The sequence below is a fragment of the Chiroxiphia lanceolata genome, chromosome 4 (assembly GCF_009829145.1).
Source record: "Chiroxiphia lanceolata isolate bChiLan1 chromosome 4, bChiLan1.pri, whole genome shotgun sequence".
Taxonomy (NCBI): Eukaryota; Metazoa; Chordata; class Aves; order Passeriformes; family Pipridae; genus Chiroxiphia; species Chiroxiphia lanceolata.
In genome coordinates this window covers 50,672,963-50,689,360 of record NC_045640.1, presented here as the reverse complement: position 1 = coordinate 50,689,360, position 16,398 = coordinate 50,672,963, and the positions used below count along the sequence as shown (strand labels likewise).

Here is a 16,398-nt window from a genome sequence, read left to right as displayed (position 1 = left end):
AGGCTCAAGCAGTACACAGCTCCTCTTTTTGTAAAAGCCATATGAAAGCTGTTATTGTTATGTTTATTTTTTTGTCCACATGGAAATATCAGAGATCAAATAACTCTGCTTTGTCATTAGAAGTCTGACCTGTTGTCAATTCAATACCCACTCCCCCTCCACGAGCATTACGCTTTAATAAATCATCTGAAAATCAACTCCTAAAGACAATGAGCTTGTTTTTTGAATACAATCAGCCTCATCAGTGTGAGTTTTCTTTGTGTTGGTCATCCAAAAGTAGGAATTTCTCATATCCGTCTTTACCAGACCCAGTTCTGCCCAGTTACGTGAGTTGAGCACAAGCACAAGCAGTGACAAAGCACAGCAGCCCTCATCCCCAGGTACACCGAGGAGAGCTAATGCAATTGCTAGACCATCCGCACCGGCCTTTGTGGGCTGTAAGATGGCTGCTGAGAGCGAGGTACACAGATTTATAATTTATAAAGAGGTTGGCTGCAGAAGAGGCTGGAGTTTGGAATGGCAGGAAACAACTGTATGACTAAATTGACCTCAAAAGAACAGTCAAACATAAAACGTATTAAACTCAATAGATTGTCTTCACCTGAAAACTAAGCGTAATATTCTGCTGTGGGTCCATCTGCCTGAACACAAAACCACAGCTAGACAGAGAGATTTAAAGACACAGTGACTGAGATGGCCTTTATTTATTTTCTTGCCACATCAGGTTGAGTTACTGTCAGACGTTGTCATATCAGCTGGAAGTAAAGGTGTAATGTCTGATTAAAAGGTCATTCAGACCTTTAAATACACAGAATAGTATTTTTGAAGGGCAAAGCTGTGTGCTTTTGAAAAACTGCAAGATAAGAAATTTTTGCATCTGTGCACCAAGTTCTAATTAAAGATATACATTTACAATTAAATATCCATTGCATTAACTACCAATTTGGGAATGAAATATTAATCCACCCTTAAACAAAAAATGAAATCTTTTAAAATTGAATAGCTGGTTCAAGTTAAATCTAAACCAATTTATGTGATGAAATCCATAGATTGTACCACTCTAAGAATGAAGGTTATTTCCAGACAAAGAGAGACCCTTCAGCCCATTTAGAGGTTCAGCACACCAACATACAAGTTTAAGTGCAATGACCATCTACTGCCTGGCTGTATAAATCCAGCAGTCCCAGCTGGGGAATCAAACTCTCGGCAAGATTACAGCGCATTTCTGGATCTCTGTGCTGCCGGTAGGGAATCATTATCCTGAGTGACAGGAAAGACAGATCCCCCTGGAAGCCTAGGGAGGGGTGGTGAGGAGCAGAACCAGAGTTATCAGTGTGGTTTTGCTGCAAAAGCCTTCACTGTGCCGGTGCAAATGCTGACAAACGGCAGGCTCGCTCTCAGGAGGATGCTCTGAAATCTCCAGCCGTGGCTTCTCCAAGCAGGTAATGCCATAAAGCATAGTACTCGAGAAAACTTATCTCTACACAAACCTGGGATGAAATGACCTCCACACTTTCAAACTCGCTATTCTCCTCCCTACTTGCCAGCTTTCACTGCAAAAGAAGTAGCTCAAATATTTGAAATTTTAATTATTGCCTTGAAAAATCAGCTTCACATAGGGGACCAAGCATGCTACATTTTTGGAGGAGGAAGTAAAAAAAGGCAAGAGAAACCAACAGAAAATCTCTTCAATTAAGCAGCAATGGAAAAATGATACCTCCATATCTGTCCTGGGTGCCCCACAGGGAAATGTAAAAGCAGACCCTTGCTACATGCAACACATGAAAACAGCACACCAGCAGGTGATGGAAATTTCTCACCAAAGACTCTGTTCCAACACCTGTATTTTCACAGCAAAAGCACTCATTAAAGAATGATGCCTCCCACTGCCCCCTGGGATGCCAAGCAGTGGGCTTTGCTCATCCAAGGCCTGCCTGCCTGCCTGCCTGCCTGCCTGCTTGCCCAGCCCAGCCCAGCCCAGCCCCATCCCTTGGGGAGCTAAAGCCTACCACACCTGCCAGAGACCTCTCTCTCCTTGGCTCTCTGAGTCTCACAGCCAGCTGAAAGATATGATACAGACAAGTAAGGAAAATTGGCTGCTCCTGCTTGGGATGCTGTTGCTTAGGGTGCAGCCAAAATTCACAGCTACCTAACCAAGACTCACTTTAAGTCATCTGTATTATTATTTTCTGTGAGGTTAGGGAATCACTTGAGGTGAACCACATTCAGAAATAAAATAGAATAATAAAATACATCAGAGCACTACATGATTGTGACCTAATATTTTACCAATGTTAAAAGATGTTGCATTATGTAAGAATTCTTTGATGTTTGATCCATGAGCAAAAATCCTGCTCTCACTGAAGTAAACTCACACGTTGGCTACGTGTGAAATTATTAGCCAAATGTGGCACTCCTCATTCCTCTTGAGGTGCCCTGGCTGAAACAATCAAAAGAATAGGAAGTACAGCTGAGGTACATTCAACAAGATTTGGGCTACCTGGCAGTCTTTAGAGAGACCTACACAACCACAGAAATAGACAGCACCTTAATGAATCTCAAATTCACAAGGCAAATGAAATGTAACCAGTGGCTTTCCCAAAGCAGCGGGACTGGTGACATAAGGAAAACTGACCTTCCCAAGATCTGCAGAGAACCGCACATAAGCTTCTCAAGCGGGAGGGCAATCCCTTCATGAAATGCCTTCCACAAGAGGAACAATTTGGCCCACTAAGTTATATAGATATATATGTGTCTATATATATCTCAATATACCTATCTGTGTATATATAGGGATAGATGATCAGACATAGAGAAATATGGTGCTCTGTGGTGGCCAAAAATGTTCAGCTGGAAATTCCTGGCCCCTGCATGAAAAGCCATTTGGATCAAGAGCAGCCCAGCCCAGCAAAGCAAACACTGACCGCCACTGGCCATAAACCAGTGCCTGTACATTTTCCTTACACTGTGCAAATACAGGCTATGCACCTGGTCAGTCCCACAGAACTCATGTGACCACCAACAAGAAGGCAAACTGGCCTTTTCTCCACATCACACCTTCTATTTCCAGTGCCACAAGCTAATTTATGTGTCAGTCAGTCACCCTCGAAATGACATCAGCATTGCTCATACATAAACAGTGAAGAATCTGGTGCAAATTCAAACTTCACTTTCCATCCCCAGTTTCCCTCTCTGGAAAGACCCTTCCTCAGACAAGTGCCAGACTGTCAGGCACACATGGCAGTACAGACCCAGCCTCGTTGCTGCGATGGAGTTGTGTGTCACATTGTGGTGTGCTAAAGCCCAGCAGAGTGATGTGATCTCCTGACCTGCAGAACACCACAAAATCATAGAATGGCTTGGGCTGGAAGGGACATGAAAGATCATCTAGTTCAACCCCCTTCCATGGGCAAGGGAACCTTCCACTACATCAGGCTGGTCAGAGCCCCATCCTACCTGGCCTTGAACACTTCCAGAGGTGAGACATCCACCACTTCTCTGGGCAGTCTGTTTCAGTGCCTCACCACCTACAAGGCATTTCTTCCTAATATCTAATCTAAACCTACCTTCTTTCAGTTTAAAGCAATTCCTCCTTTTCCTATTCACTACATGCCCCTGTAAAAAGTCGTTTTCCAGCTTTCTTGTAGGCCCCCTCTAGGTACTGGAAGGATCCAGTCTCCTGAACCTCAGAATACCAGCATCTCCTGACCCACAGGAAGGTGGGTGGAAGTTGCCATCTGTCCTGCACCACACTGCTCTGCCACTGGTGAATGCAGTCTGGACAGCATCTCCACTCCCTACTTGCCTAAATACTAAGCCACCCCAAGAGGAAAGCAGCCTTTCAAAGTATCTGCAGCCCACTTTGTTCCACTCATAAATATACATTACCTACAGCAATGACTTTGGGGAAAACCTCCTGCTGCTCAGATTCAGCTCACACAGTCTCCTTGAATGTTTTTCTTCAGGCAAGGAGGCTAGGGGGCAAGAAACCAGTGTGTGAACTGCATCTCGTGGAAATGCAGAAGGAAAAGGCAGAACCTAGCACGTGGCACGTTTCTGCCAGCTGCTCCGCTGCCTGTCCTGGAGGTGTGCCAGGAGACCCACCGCAGTGACCTGACACTGAGGGGGCCAGTTGCGGCTGCAGGAGGATGAGTGGATGAGGCACTGCTCCTGCACTCCTCTTGGCTCTGGCACATGTGCACACCAGCTGGCACAGGAGAGCTCCACACAGGAACAGCCCTCACCTCGAACTCCTGGCATCCTCCCCCCAAGCCGCAGGCCCATGGGAGGGATGTGCTGCCCCAGCTCTGGACGAGGTGTGAAACAGTCCATGAAGCTGCCGCTCCCCACAGCTGCCAAAATCCCTGGCTGCCCACCAACACTGCGCTCCTGCTCACTGTACGTGTTATCAGGCAGTAACAGATGTCCTCTAATAACAAGCTTATTATTGGACTTAGCAGATAAAAAGGGACACATACGCTGGGTCAGAAGCTTGGTGGTGAGTTGTATTCCACAGCCCACCTTAAAATATCTCTTCCCCATACCTGAGCTACAGGCCTGTCTCCCTTCATACCAAGGATGAGATTTAACATTTATTTTAAAACTCAGCTTTATTTGCTCCAAGAGGAAATGCATCTGCGTGTTGGCAGTTATTTTTCCACTTGCGGTGCATATCTCTCAGGCTGTATTTGAGACAAACCAGATTTAGAACACACCGGATTAGGAAACTCATTTGACTTTCTCTGCCGCCAGCTCCACTGAGTGAAAAGTAAACCTTTGCCATGGGACATTGCAATAGAAATTTAAAAAAATGTACTCCTAAGTCAGGGTCACAGTTTGAAAACCTGGCTCCTCTGGAATAGCTCGCTCAGAGGTAACCTCACGAAATTTCAGTGGAGTTTGCTGGGGAGTAAAGGATTTGTGCCAATGGCCACAGAGACTTGCCACTGTATGGCCGGATGCTGCCACTTGGACTCAGCAGCAGGCTGTAGCTCCCCAGCCAAATCAATAGGATTAGTCAGAGAAGTAATGTGTTTCTCCACAGGAGAAAGAAGGAGCAAAGGTGTGCCTCATTTACATTCACTACACACCATAGTTTATTTTATATATTAATTTTTTTCACTTTATAGATGAGATTAATTTTGGGGAATGGGTTTTTGATCTGAAAAAATGCATAATGCCATTGGGGAAAACAGATGGCAAACACAGATCAGAAATCATAAGGAATCCAGACTAATGCTGTCAAAGAAAAACAGTTCAGTCCCAGGAAGTGTTAGTGATGGAGTGAGCCCTCTCCCATGCCAGCGAGAATCTAAAGCTACGAGCAATCTTTCAGCAGAGCAGCTCTCATGCTCTGCTCCACCATCCTTAACATCCCCAGGAGACAGCTCCAGTCGCTAAGCGTCCAACAATGCATCGAGGCTGGGCAGGCAGAAGCATCGCCCCAGGATGCAGGCAGAGCCCTAGAAAGGAGCACACCTCCTCTCCCCCTTCCCTCCCAGGCTTGGAGTAACTAACAGTGGTCGCCTTCCAGCACACTCCCTCCCTTGTGCCAGGTGCAGCTCTTTGGCCAGCAAGCCGAGGGACAGAGCAAGGTCTCCACCTCTGCCGTCCCCGCTCGCATCCCATGGGAGGCAGTCGGCTTGGCCGCCGGCTTCCCCGTGCCTGGCATCCTGAACGCGAGGCTGGCAGCAGCGGGCAAGCCGGGGTCGGGAACTCCTCCTGCCGTCTGCTACCCTGCAGCTGAGTTCCAGTTGGCCACGCTCCGGCCTCAGGCAGGGAATCCTAATGGCATTCTGGCAAAGGCAGCAGAAAAGATATCAGAGGTTTGGCTTTTCAGTTTAGGGGTCTCCCACATCTCACTTGCAAAGGGATTCACATTTTTTCCCCTATTTCTATATCCCTCTCGAGCAGTTCATGCAGTTCCTTCAGTTTTTTCAGCTATCCCTGTACCTGAGGGTGGACCTGCTAAGTCTGCTAGAGTGCCTACTTGGCTTATGTGACTATTTTGCCTTTCTTAATTTATTATTTGCATTCTAACAGCATAGGAAGGCCTCAGGTAGAATGAGGGATTGTTTCTGTCGGTTTCTGCCTGCCGTGCCCTCTCAACTAGTAGGTCTGGCCTGTCTCCTGCTTTTGTAGGAATGGGAAAGGGCTCATACAAGCTTTAACAGTGTTACTTCAGAGCCCAAACTGATGCTAACCAGGACAAAAAAGCTGTCACTCAGTGCTCCCATACTGACTGTGGGAATTAGTATCAAATAGTCAAATGTTTTATTAGCATAAAACAGAAACCTCTGTTACCGGGAAAAGTTTTATAGAGAAATTCTTGGGTAGAGGTTTGTTACCACTGTGCAACATAAAAACCAAGACCTTACAACGCAAAAGACAGTAAAAATGAAATACCACACCAATGCTCAACTTCTGCTTTTGCCTAGGACCTGCCTGGTTACTTCTGCTGACTTCTCTGTCAGACATTATCAACTAGAAGTGGGGCTGCCTCTTGCAATCGATGTACCACGTGCATACACCTCCCCCTCTCACACACACACTGCCATTCACCTTCTCCCTAATCAAATCTCTGTGAAGACCATCCATCAGTCCCTATCATTTATCCTTCACACACACACCAGCGCACAAAACAGAATTATTCTTGTTAACATTCATTCCATTAATGAGAAATCCCTGATGGTTCACCATCCAGTGGTACAAGTCTTTGCACTCACAGGCTGACATCTCTATCATCCTCCAAACTGTTGCCCTGGGGTACAGTAATCTCTTACAGACTGGTCTCCAAGCAGAGGGGAGGCATGTTTCTTAGTACTAAACCTAAATTTAAATCTCTTTCCCCCAGAGCTGCTGGGGCTTCAGTATCTTTTTCTCCTGCATGGAACCTAAAATCGGCTATGATGCCTCACTGGTTAGCTAACTGCTTCTGTCCTTTGGGATTTTTCATATGCCGTTGATAAAAGAGCCCGTGAAAAATATATCCATTAAATGCTTGGTCTCTGCTTGCTTGTTTCTTTTTCTGCAAAGCTTGCAAAAAAAAAAAAAAAAGGTGGGGGGAAAAAAATACAGAAATACATTCACTCAAATGCAGCACTTGGAATATGGGCTGAAGGAGTATAATCAGCCAATGCCTAAGACTCATCACAGGTGCCAGCTTGGCTCTCTTGCAGCCAAACATCAAGGTGAGCACCATGTATTTTCTGATTGGATGCAGGAAGAGGAGTAGCAACACAAACTCTTATACAGCAAGTCACTACAATTCCTGACTGGCAAGGAAAACGTTAAAAGATTGTAAATGGTTCTGAATCCTATTCATTCTCAGGTGTGTCTTCTGAAATTTTCAAGGATGACAATTAAGACACATCTCAGTAATTATTTTCATGACACTGTCACCTCCACTGGACTTTGACCTCCAATTTATTTTACATCAGCTTCCAAGCAACCAGCCAACCACATTACCACTTCCCAGAGCTCAGATGAACCGGTGATTTAGAGAGAGCAGGTTTTATATCGTTACTAAAATGGTGTCATTGAGTCTTCTCCCACCCCCTCCCACATGAGTCATCCCCACAACCCTTCCAAATATATTTTTCTCCTATTTTGTTTACTCTAAAACCAAAATCCTTGTTTGACTGATACTACTCACTTTGGAGATCACATATTTACCAGTGTATACTCCTTGCCTCTCTTTTCCATTTCTGACCTCTTTAATTGCCTCACAATAATCACGCTCTGCCCTCCTTGTACCTTCTACACAGACGCCCAGGGTTCTTCAGCTCTGTTCCAAGCCTGTAACTGCCAAGGTTGCTGCATCCACTCTGCATCCCCACCCCGCAGTTACAATGTACAGAAGGACAGATGTTATTGAACTGCAGTTCTTTTGGGATATTTCTTTCACGACAGTGGATCAAATTTTTTGAGTTAACATGGTGTAGACTGATGTTCTGTCACCATGCTCCAGCTTTCCTAGGACACACAGTACACACCACCAAAGAAACCTCTAAGACCAAGAAGTCCTCATGCAACAAATCATCATTTTCAGCCTTTCATTTGCAAGCTTCCCCTCTCCCTTTCACATTTTTTGGCTTTCCTGGATGTACTCCTTTATCATTTCCTTAGCCCTTGAACAACTTGTTTGGATCATGCCCAGAACAAATGCTTACCCCAATATCCAAATTCTCTCCATAAATTCCAGTCAATTAAAAAAATTAATTAAAGAAACTGGTTCACCCTAACAACAAAGGCATGTGAAAAACTCTGCTCACCCTCACCAAGGTCCCTTTCATCTGTATGAAGTCTTGGCCTTCCCCTGTACAAGTGCTAGGAAGATGATTACTGGTGAGCTCTTCAACTGCCTCACCTGAATTACTAATGGTAAACCAGCTCACAGCAGCAGATATATTCCGTGTTCTTCTCACCACGGGAGATCTCACTGCCATCTTCAGCCCTACCATTGTACCCTTCAGTGCTCAGTCAGTCTGTCCCATGGTCACTGAGTCACCCCTATGGAGGACCAGGCACCCTTTACTGAGGCTTCACACAATATAAACAACCCTCAGTCACTTTTGTGTCCTCCTCTGTTTGAGCACTCTGCACCTCTTCTGTCCTCATCTTAAGTGATATGCATCCTGAATTCTCTTGGATTCCCCACCGTTTTCCAGTATTTATTAAGTTCCTCCTTCCACCTCAAATTTTATTACTGCTTCTCAACTTCCTAAACCACTGAATAACCTCTCTCATCTCTGTACAAATAACTCCTAGTCAAATGAAGCCTGATACCAGCTAGTGGGGATCCTATATAAAAGTACAACAGGCACCATGACCACAGCAGCGTGGAACAGAAAAGAATTTTCTCCTGAGAGAGGAGAGGTGCAAAGTTTTCAAATGGCCAACACTTCTGAGACTGAGATAAAGGGAAATACTGAGTAAAGCAGGGGAAAGAAGAAGACCCTACGGTGAGTAAGGGGAAGGCGCTTGATGAGTATGCTGCCTGACAAGAACACAGTATCCAGCATGACCCAGGCTGCTTTTATTCCTTTTATGTTATCATAACTCACTTGGCACCAGAGTGTCTGGTTAAATAAGAAGGAATGGAGAAACTCTGGAAAAACTGCAAAAAAATTAAACAGGCTTCGTGCATACCTGGCTATGTATTTTTATAGTGTTAATTAAGAGGATGCCTAGGAGTTCCAGGGAGGAGAAAATATTTCCCATAATGTCTGAGAGTAGAAGTTAACAAGCCTGCTGGGATCTTTTTAGCCCCTGCAGAGCTAAGGCTTCAACATTATTAAATGGCTGTCGCATCTAAAGTATGGTGCAACATAACACACAACAGAAAGCCCAGGATGCTGAAATGGGGGATGACTTCAGATTACACCACAGAGTAATTCAATTTCAGGACAGGTGTTTGCATGTGACTGAACAAGATATGACTGTGGAAAACAATAAAGGTACCCAAAAGAAGAGAGAAGACAGACAGAGCAGTATGGGCTCCCAAAAAGCAAAAGAAGTGTCAAATGAAACTGCATGCTTCAAGATATTGTGGTTCAGTACGATCATTCAAGTAGATGAGCTATCAAAAATACAGACACTACAGAAGCAGAGAAGCACTTTCTCTGGATGGTGGTACTCCTCAGAAGACATGGTGTCTGCTGCCAATTTTTAAGCATGTAGTCGGTGACTTGTTAGCAACTGGGAATTGTTAGCAACCGAGGCCAAGTCCTAGGGACTTTTTTACAGTGACACCAGTTACTTTCTTATTGCTCCTAATTCACTTGAGTACATCCAAAAAACTAATCTTAAAGCCTTTCCCTTTGCAATCGACAGCCATTTCCCATTGTAACCAGCAATCAAAAGGATTATACTATATTTGATGAGTCTTTAAAGTGTATATTCTAGGTTTGCCTGCTTAGAATTACTTCACCAAGCCTAACCCTTAAAATATATGCATGTTAAGAGCTGGAAGACTACTAATTTTCCTTTTAACAATATAAATTTTTAGGATATCTGTAAAGGACCTGTTCTCAGTCATTGCCATGTATCAAATGCATGACAGCATACAGAAATTAGTATCAACCTTTGTTTAACTCTGTAGCACACATTTATTTTAAAACCAAAAGCACAGCACCAGGATGTTGGTTTCTGACCAAAAAAAGTTTCTGACCCTTTGCTTCCTCAGTACAAAGGGATTGCTTTCTGACATCCTAATTCATTCTCCAAGTAAGCAATGTCTTCCCTAACTTCAGTAAAAGTGTTAAGTGTGCACTTATTAAATATAATTGCATGGAAAATGGACCCAAACCCCAATAATATGAATATACATGAACAGGCAGACAAAAATTGAGACTGTTCCTTACTGTTAACCACTCCTAAATAACGGTGTATAACACGACATTCATGTATCTACCAGCTTAAATGAATCTCCCTATATGAATGAGGCATGATGTGTATAGTCCACATTTTGTAGAAACATCAAATTGGAAAGATTTTCCAAACATCCTGTAGTTGCCATAGGACTCCAAGTCATGATGGTTCTATGCACCGCTAACTGAAATACCTAGTTCAAAGTGACCAAGATGATTTGGGGAAAAAAGAAAAGAAAGAAAGAAAGAAAGAAAGAAATAAGATACTTATTATGCAAATTACTGCTCAAAAAAAACCCCAAACTGCCCTCATTCATCAGCTTTTTCATAGCACATACAGCTTGCCCAGCCTAAACAATACACAGAGATTTCATTATGTCAGCTTAAAAAACCAGACTAACCAATCAGTCATGACACTGAAACCCAGAGTCTGGCACAGAATCCCGACACCCCAACTGCATAACCTATACTAGTACTTTGAGAAATGTGCAAAGAACTATTCAGTGCAATCAAAATGCAGAACCCCCATAACCAGTTAATCTCTCTTACCATACGGATAATTTCACTGGCAAACAATCATAGTTCAATGATTTAAAACAAGGAATTTCCAGTGCAAGTAGAAACCAGTGTTTGTATCAAAGAGACTGCTAAGTCCTTGACTGGCCTACAATTTTGCAGAATTCCTTGACATTCTGTTCAGTTCAGTACCAAATCCCACCTTCCTTAGGCAGGAGAGACTTAATTTTTGCCCCCTTTAACAAACTATACCATATCAAGCAGCAATTATATTCTAAATTGAACGCTAATGTCATGGGCTTTGGGCACTTCCTCTGCTTTGCAAGTATCACACAAGGAAAGGGAACAACATATGAAACAGTAAACCAGACAAAATCCAACTCCATTTCAGGGAAATCACTTGCACTCAGTGATTTGCCAGAACTGTAAAGAGACGAAAAGCTCAACTCCTCTGAACTCTACACATCTTCCTCCACCCCATGTCTCCCAACAACCACAGTGCACTCCTGCCTTGCAAGATAGGATCCTAAGACATAAGGTCAATTAGCTTCAATGAGATTTCCGAGCAGCAGAGAGCAGGCACGAGTGAGAAAAGATGCTTGCACCTGCTCTGGTCTCTGCTGGAGGTGGCAGTAGGAGGCCCTGTGTTGTTCCCAAGAACCTCTAGAGATCAAAAGGAAAATTCATCATTGAATGTATGTTTATCCCAGACATACAATATCCGAATGAAAGTGATAAAAAAACATTGCAAAGCACTCAATGAAGGTCAGATCTTGCTCTGCTTCTCATGTCCCCCACTCCCTGCCCACACCATCATGGCAGGATTATGCATCATGCTGGAAGCCCCAAGCAAGAGTATCACAGTCACCCAGCAAGGGCTCTCATATGGTGCTAACAACCAGTTCCAGTGCCAGGCACACTCCCTGCAGGCTCAGGCCTGGGAACAGAAAAACAAGAGCACCCTTGGTGGAGCACACGGGGTATGAATGAGAAGGAAAGAGGGGAAAAAACAGCATTCAGGGTCAGTCAGGGCTTTGCAGCCAATTCCAGTGTGAATTGCACTCAGGACAGACTGTGGTTCTTGCTCCAGCTGTAAATGCCCAGGAACAAGGACTGCTTTTTTGCTCTTCTGCACAGTGTTTAACACATGCACATAGGGAGACTCAGCCAGATGGAGGGCTACAAGGCAGTGGCAGGCAGGAGAGACAGGCTGTCATACAGCAACATTGCTGATGTTAAGTGATGAACAGCAACGCAGGCTACAAGGTGGTCTTTCTTTTTCACCTTCCAGTTAGCCAGTTGGATTGTGTTAGCCACCTGCTCCTTATCAGACTTTACAGTTCCCCCTCACACTACTCAATTCCATCATGCCGTCACTTAACTCGTGCATGTAATTTAAAGCTAGATAGACGGCAGGGAAATTGCTTCCTCTGAGGCCCCTACTAATTGACCCCTATCCACAGAGCTCAGCAGTCTTCCCGTAACGCGCTCACACACGCTACCGCTACACGAAGTGCAAGCTCGGAGGTTGCCAGCGCAGCCTCTCTCCCCGTGGCAATGCATATGGTGTTAAGATGTTCAGGATCAGACGCCGTTCCTGCTGAAATCAATCATCACAACCTATCCCCGGAAGAAGGCCATCTCAACTCCCACTGGCTTGAAATGCAACTCAGCGAGGTGCCTTGGATTTGGAGGCTGGTATCGACTATATCAGGGTGGTATGCAACATTTCACTTGAATAGCGCACATATCAATTAGCTGGGCTATTACGAAGAACGCAAGTGACAAGCTATGACAGTATGCCTAAACAGATGATAGTTTCACGTTTGGGCACGACCCATCAGCCCACTCCAATGCAAGTAAGCCCCTCTGCCTGAATTTGTTGCCATGCTAATGAAAATGAGAGTGGGTAAATGAGATTCTATGCTGAATGGAAGTGGTTCCTTCAAAGAGAGGGGGGATGTAAACTATCATCAGGCTTCTAATCTTCATAACCTGCAGCAAAGTTATAGACCGTACACCAATCAGAGGAAAATAAGTAGTCTCTATGGGTAATAAAGATTATGTCTCTTTAAACCGACTGTAAATCTGAATGAACACAGAATATACATACACAAGTAGGCAGCGTGCAACGTGACGTCAATCTTATTTTTATAGATTTATTATTGCTGTACATAAAATTTCCTAGTAATAATAACATTCTATGAAAAATGCTAGAGCATTGGGACACCTTTAATGTGAAAATAGTACAAGAAAAGTAGGAAAAAATAATTCAAGTGTTTTTAAAAAAAATGCTGGGTGAGAAGCATTCCATTAAAATGGTGAGGGTCAGGGACTAGAAAGCATTCACGTGAATCTGTCTTCAACTCCATGTACTAACTTTAGAGTTTTATCCTATGCCTTCATTGCACCAGTAGAACAGACTTAAAGGAAAAAGAGAGAAATGGTTTTCGTGGATCAGCCAGTTTCCTGTTTATTGGTATTATTCTTGTTTTTCATTGTATTCTGTTTTAAACATAGTTCCACCCCTTGCCTTAAATCACCCCTGCAACTTGCAGCCACTGTCCGAGCACAATTCATAAATCTTACAAGTGTGTAGTAGAATTTGAGCCCCTCAATCCTTGATGCATTTCCACGGGACTGTGCCTACCGAGGTGCCAGGGATCCCCCATGCAGAGTGGGGGGCTTCCCCAGGAGCACGGGCCAAATGAGTCACTCCAGCGGCTCACTCCACAGAGAGCCTGCCCTTGCCTGCCCCTCGACACCAACACTGCTACTGCAGTGCCCTCATGTAGGCCCTGTCACTCTCTGACACCCTTCCAGCTGGTGGCCATACGGCCAGAGCACTGCTCTGCTGCGCTTGTGCTGAGGGCAGCCCTGCTGTCACTCTTTATTAGGTAATTTATTTTTTTAAAAAAAGAGAAGAAAGAAGACATAAGGAAAACACCGCAGAAGAAAGTTAGTCTTCCTCTCCTACTCACAACCACATTTCTGTAATGAAATCAGTCACATCCTGTGACAAAACTTTGTGATGGGCCACGACCTGCAGAGAAGCGATGCCTTACTGACATCTCCACAGCTGGAAAGAGAAACCTGTTTCCTTCGAGTCACAGTACAGCAGCAGAAGAGCTTTTGTGTTTACGTATCTGACAGAGCACAAACAGGAGAGAGTGAGTGGGAGAGACGGAGAGAGAGATGAAGAAAGAAGGTGAAGGCAGGTGGTTATGAGAGCACACAAGTGGCTAATTAAACCACAGTTTTACTAGTCAAGTGGTTAAACAATTTTAACAGGCGGCATTCTCATAACACGCCTGAAAAGTTTTTATGCTGTCGAACACCTTTGTCAGGAGTGAGGAAGTTCTGGAAATGTGCTCAGAGATGCACACAAACCCATAGGAAGATCTGATAACGTTCAAATTTGTTCCAGAGATAGCTCACTTTCTGCACAAATCGATAAGCCATCAGAACCTATCATTTATCACAAACATTAAATCCCAGCAGCATCCTGGTTTGCAAGCCTAATGAGGGAACCTGGCACACAAAGGCACCCCAGTGGCTGGGTGGTGTGGGGAGGATTCTCCATGCCTCTGCTCAGAGAAATCTCTTTTAGGCTGTATTCAGCATTATAATCCATCATTAACAGACTGGGGCATTGGGTATCTTTGTTGCAAACTTGCTACAAAGCAACAAAGGCATGCTATGAGGAAAACAAGAGTTGGAAACCCAGCCTAGTTTCTATCCCCTGGAAAGTCCATCCTGGTTTTTGCATTAGCGATGCTGGGGTCACCATACATTCACAAAAAGAGCTAAAGGAGGGAGAGCTATGAATCAAACTTTTAGCCAGGAACAGTTCACTCTTGCAAAAACGGATTAATTAGTTGTTTTGATGAAGCTGGTGGAAAGAGTTAATGGTATCAGCCAAACGTCAGTTAAACCCCCAAATGCTGCCTTTTGTCCCATGGCAGTGTCCATATCACCAACCATTATCTCCATTATTTAACACAGAATAAATTAATTGGCTCTTAGTGTGCTTTTTCCCTGGAATCCCTCATCCCACCTCTTCCTGGAGAGAACTCCTGCAAGCAATGAGCAAGGGAATAAACTGCTCTGCAGACATGCACGAGCATACACACACACATACACACACACACACACACACACAGAGACAGGAAGTTACAATTTCTCACTTAGTTTCTGATTTCTGTGACTACAAATCTTGATGTCACCCGGCATACACTACTCCCTCTGTACTAAATCCATCATCCTCGACACCTTCAAATGCATCCGATATGTGCATCTAACCCAGCAACACTATAATTTTAATAATGACAAGGGATTAAGTGTGATTACTAGTCTTTCTCCTCTCACTTGTTCCTCCCCCTTACGATACATCCAATTGCCGTTTTCCTCACGGAATGTGATTTCTGGTTCCCATTGTCCTGTCGTACCAATACATTAACCGAAATGTCTGGCGACATGGGATCTGCCTGCCTCTCTCCTATGCCTAGTAAAACCTGAAAAACCTGTTGTTACAGCTTTGGGGACCACAATAACATTATCAGTTCCGAGGACACATCGTAAAAATAACCGTACATACAGTTCACATCCGAAATCAGTTCAGTCATACCTGTGCTATTCTTCCATTGTGTTTAATACACCACGAACAGGTTATTTCGTAAAAGACATTGCCAAGAGATCACTTGGGCACGTTTCACCGACTACCAGGCTCTATGGCCAGTTTGCCTGTCTAGGACAAACTGCTACCAGCCAATCTGGAGATGAAACTCGCCATCGCTTTCCCCTGAACTTCTGACAGCGAGAGCTGGGCGTTCTGCTAAAACTTTCCCTTTCCCACCTCCCCGTCCTACAAACCTCCCCGAATCGTCATTATTGCCGTTAAATTAAAAAAAAAAAAAAAAAAAAAAAAAAAAAGAGAGAGAGGAGAAAAAAAAAATAATAAAAGAACCAGAGAGAGCCAGCAGTCTTATGGAAACAGCACGGCAGGTAAACCAGGTTAGCATCGTCCCGTAACGGCCACGAGCTGGCGGGGCGGGGGCCAGCGCCCCCCCGACCGTCCCTCCTCGGCCCGGGGCCGGAGGCCAGCGGCCAGGGCCCGGCTCCGCGGGGCGCCGCGGGGGCGGCGTTTCTCTTCCCTGCGGGGCGGAGAAGGGCGGGCGGCGGGGCCGCCGCCGCGGGGAGCCGCGCCCGCGGGCGGGAGCTCCCTCAGAGCCTGAAGGAGGCCTCGGAGAAGGGATGCTGCATCTTGAAGCTAGACAAGAAGCACTGGAGGGGCGGGGGCAGGGGTTGAGGAGGGAGGCGGGAAGGCTGGGGAAAAAGAAAGCATCTCCTCTGACCTCTAGCGAAAGTGCCGGTTTTTTCTTAAGCTCTTCACATTTCCTAATTTGCAGATCTGGTGTCCCGTTTTGCGGTTCCTGCAACTGCTGCAGGACTCCACAGTTGATGAGCCGCTTGCAGGGCACGCACACCCCGCAGCGTTTCCGCTTCTTCTTGG

General features: G+C 44.9%; 1 protein-coding gene across 1 annotated transcript in view; it reads right to left on the bottom strand.

Moving 5' to 3' along the window:
• CXXC4 (CXXC finger protein 4) overlaps nucleotides 1-16,398 on the bottom strand; it is a 213,705-nt gene that overhangs the window by 196,345 nt on the left and 962 nt on the right. The window contains 3 exon segments of the mRNA XM_032685713.1: nucleotides 16,241-16,287; nucleotides 16,290-16,332; nucleotides 16,334-16,398. Coding sequence (XP_032541604.1) covers nucleotides 16,241-16,287; nucleotides 16,290-16,332; nucleotides 16,334-16,398 — 155 coding nt within the window.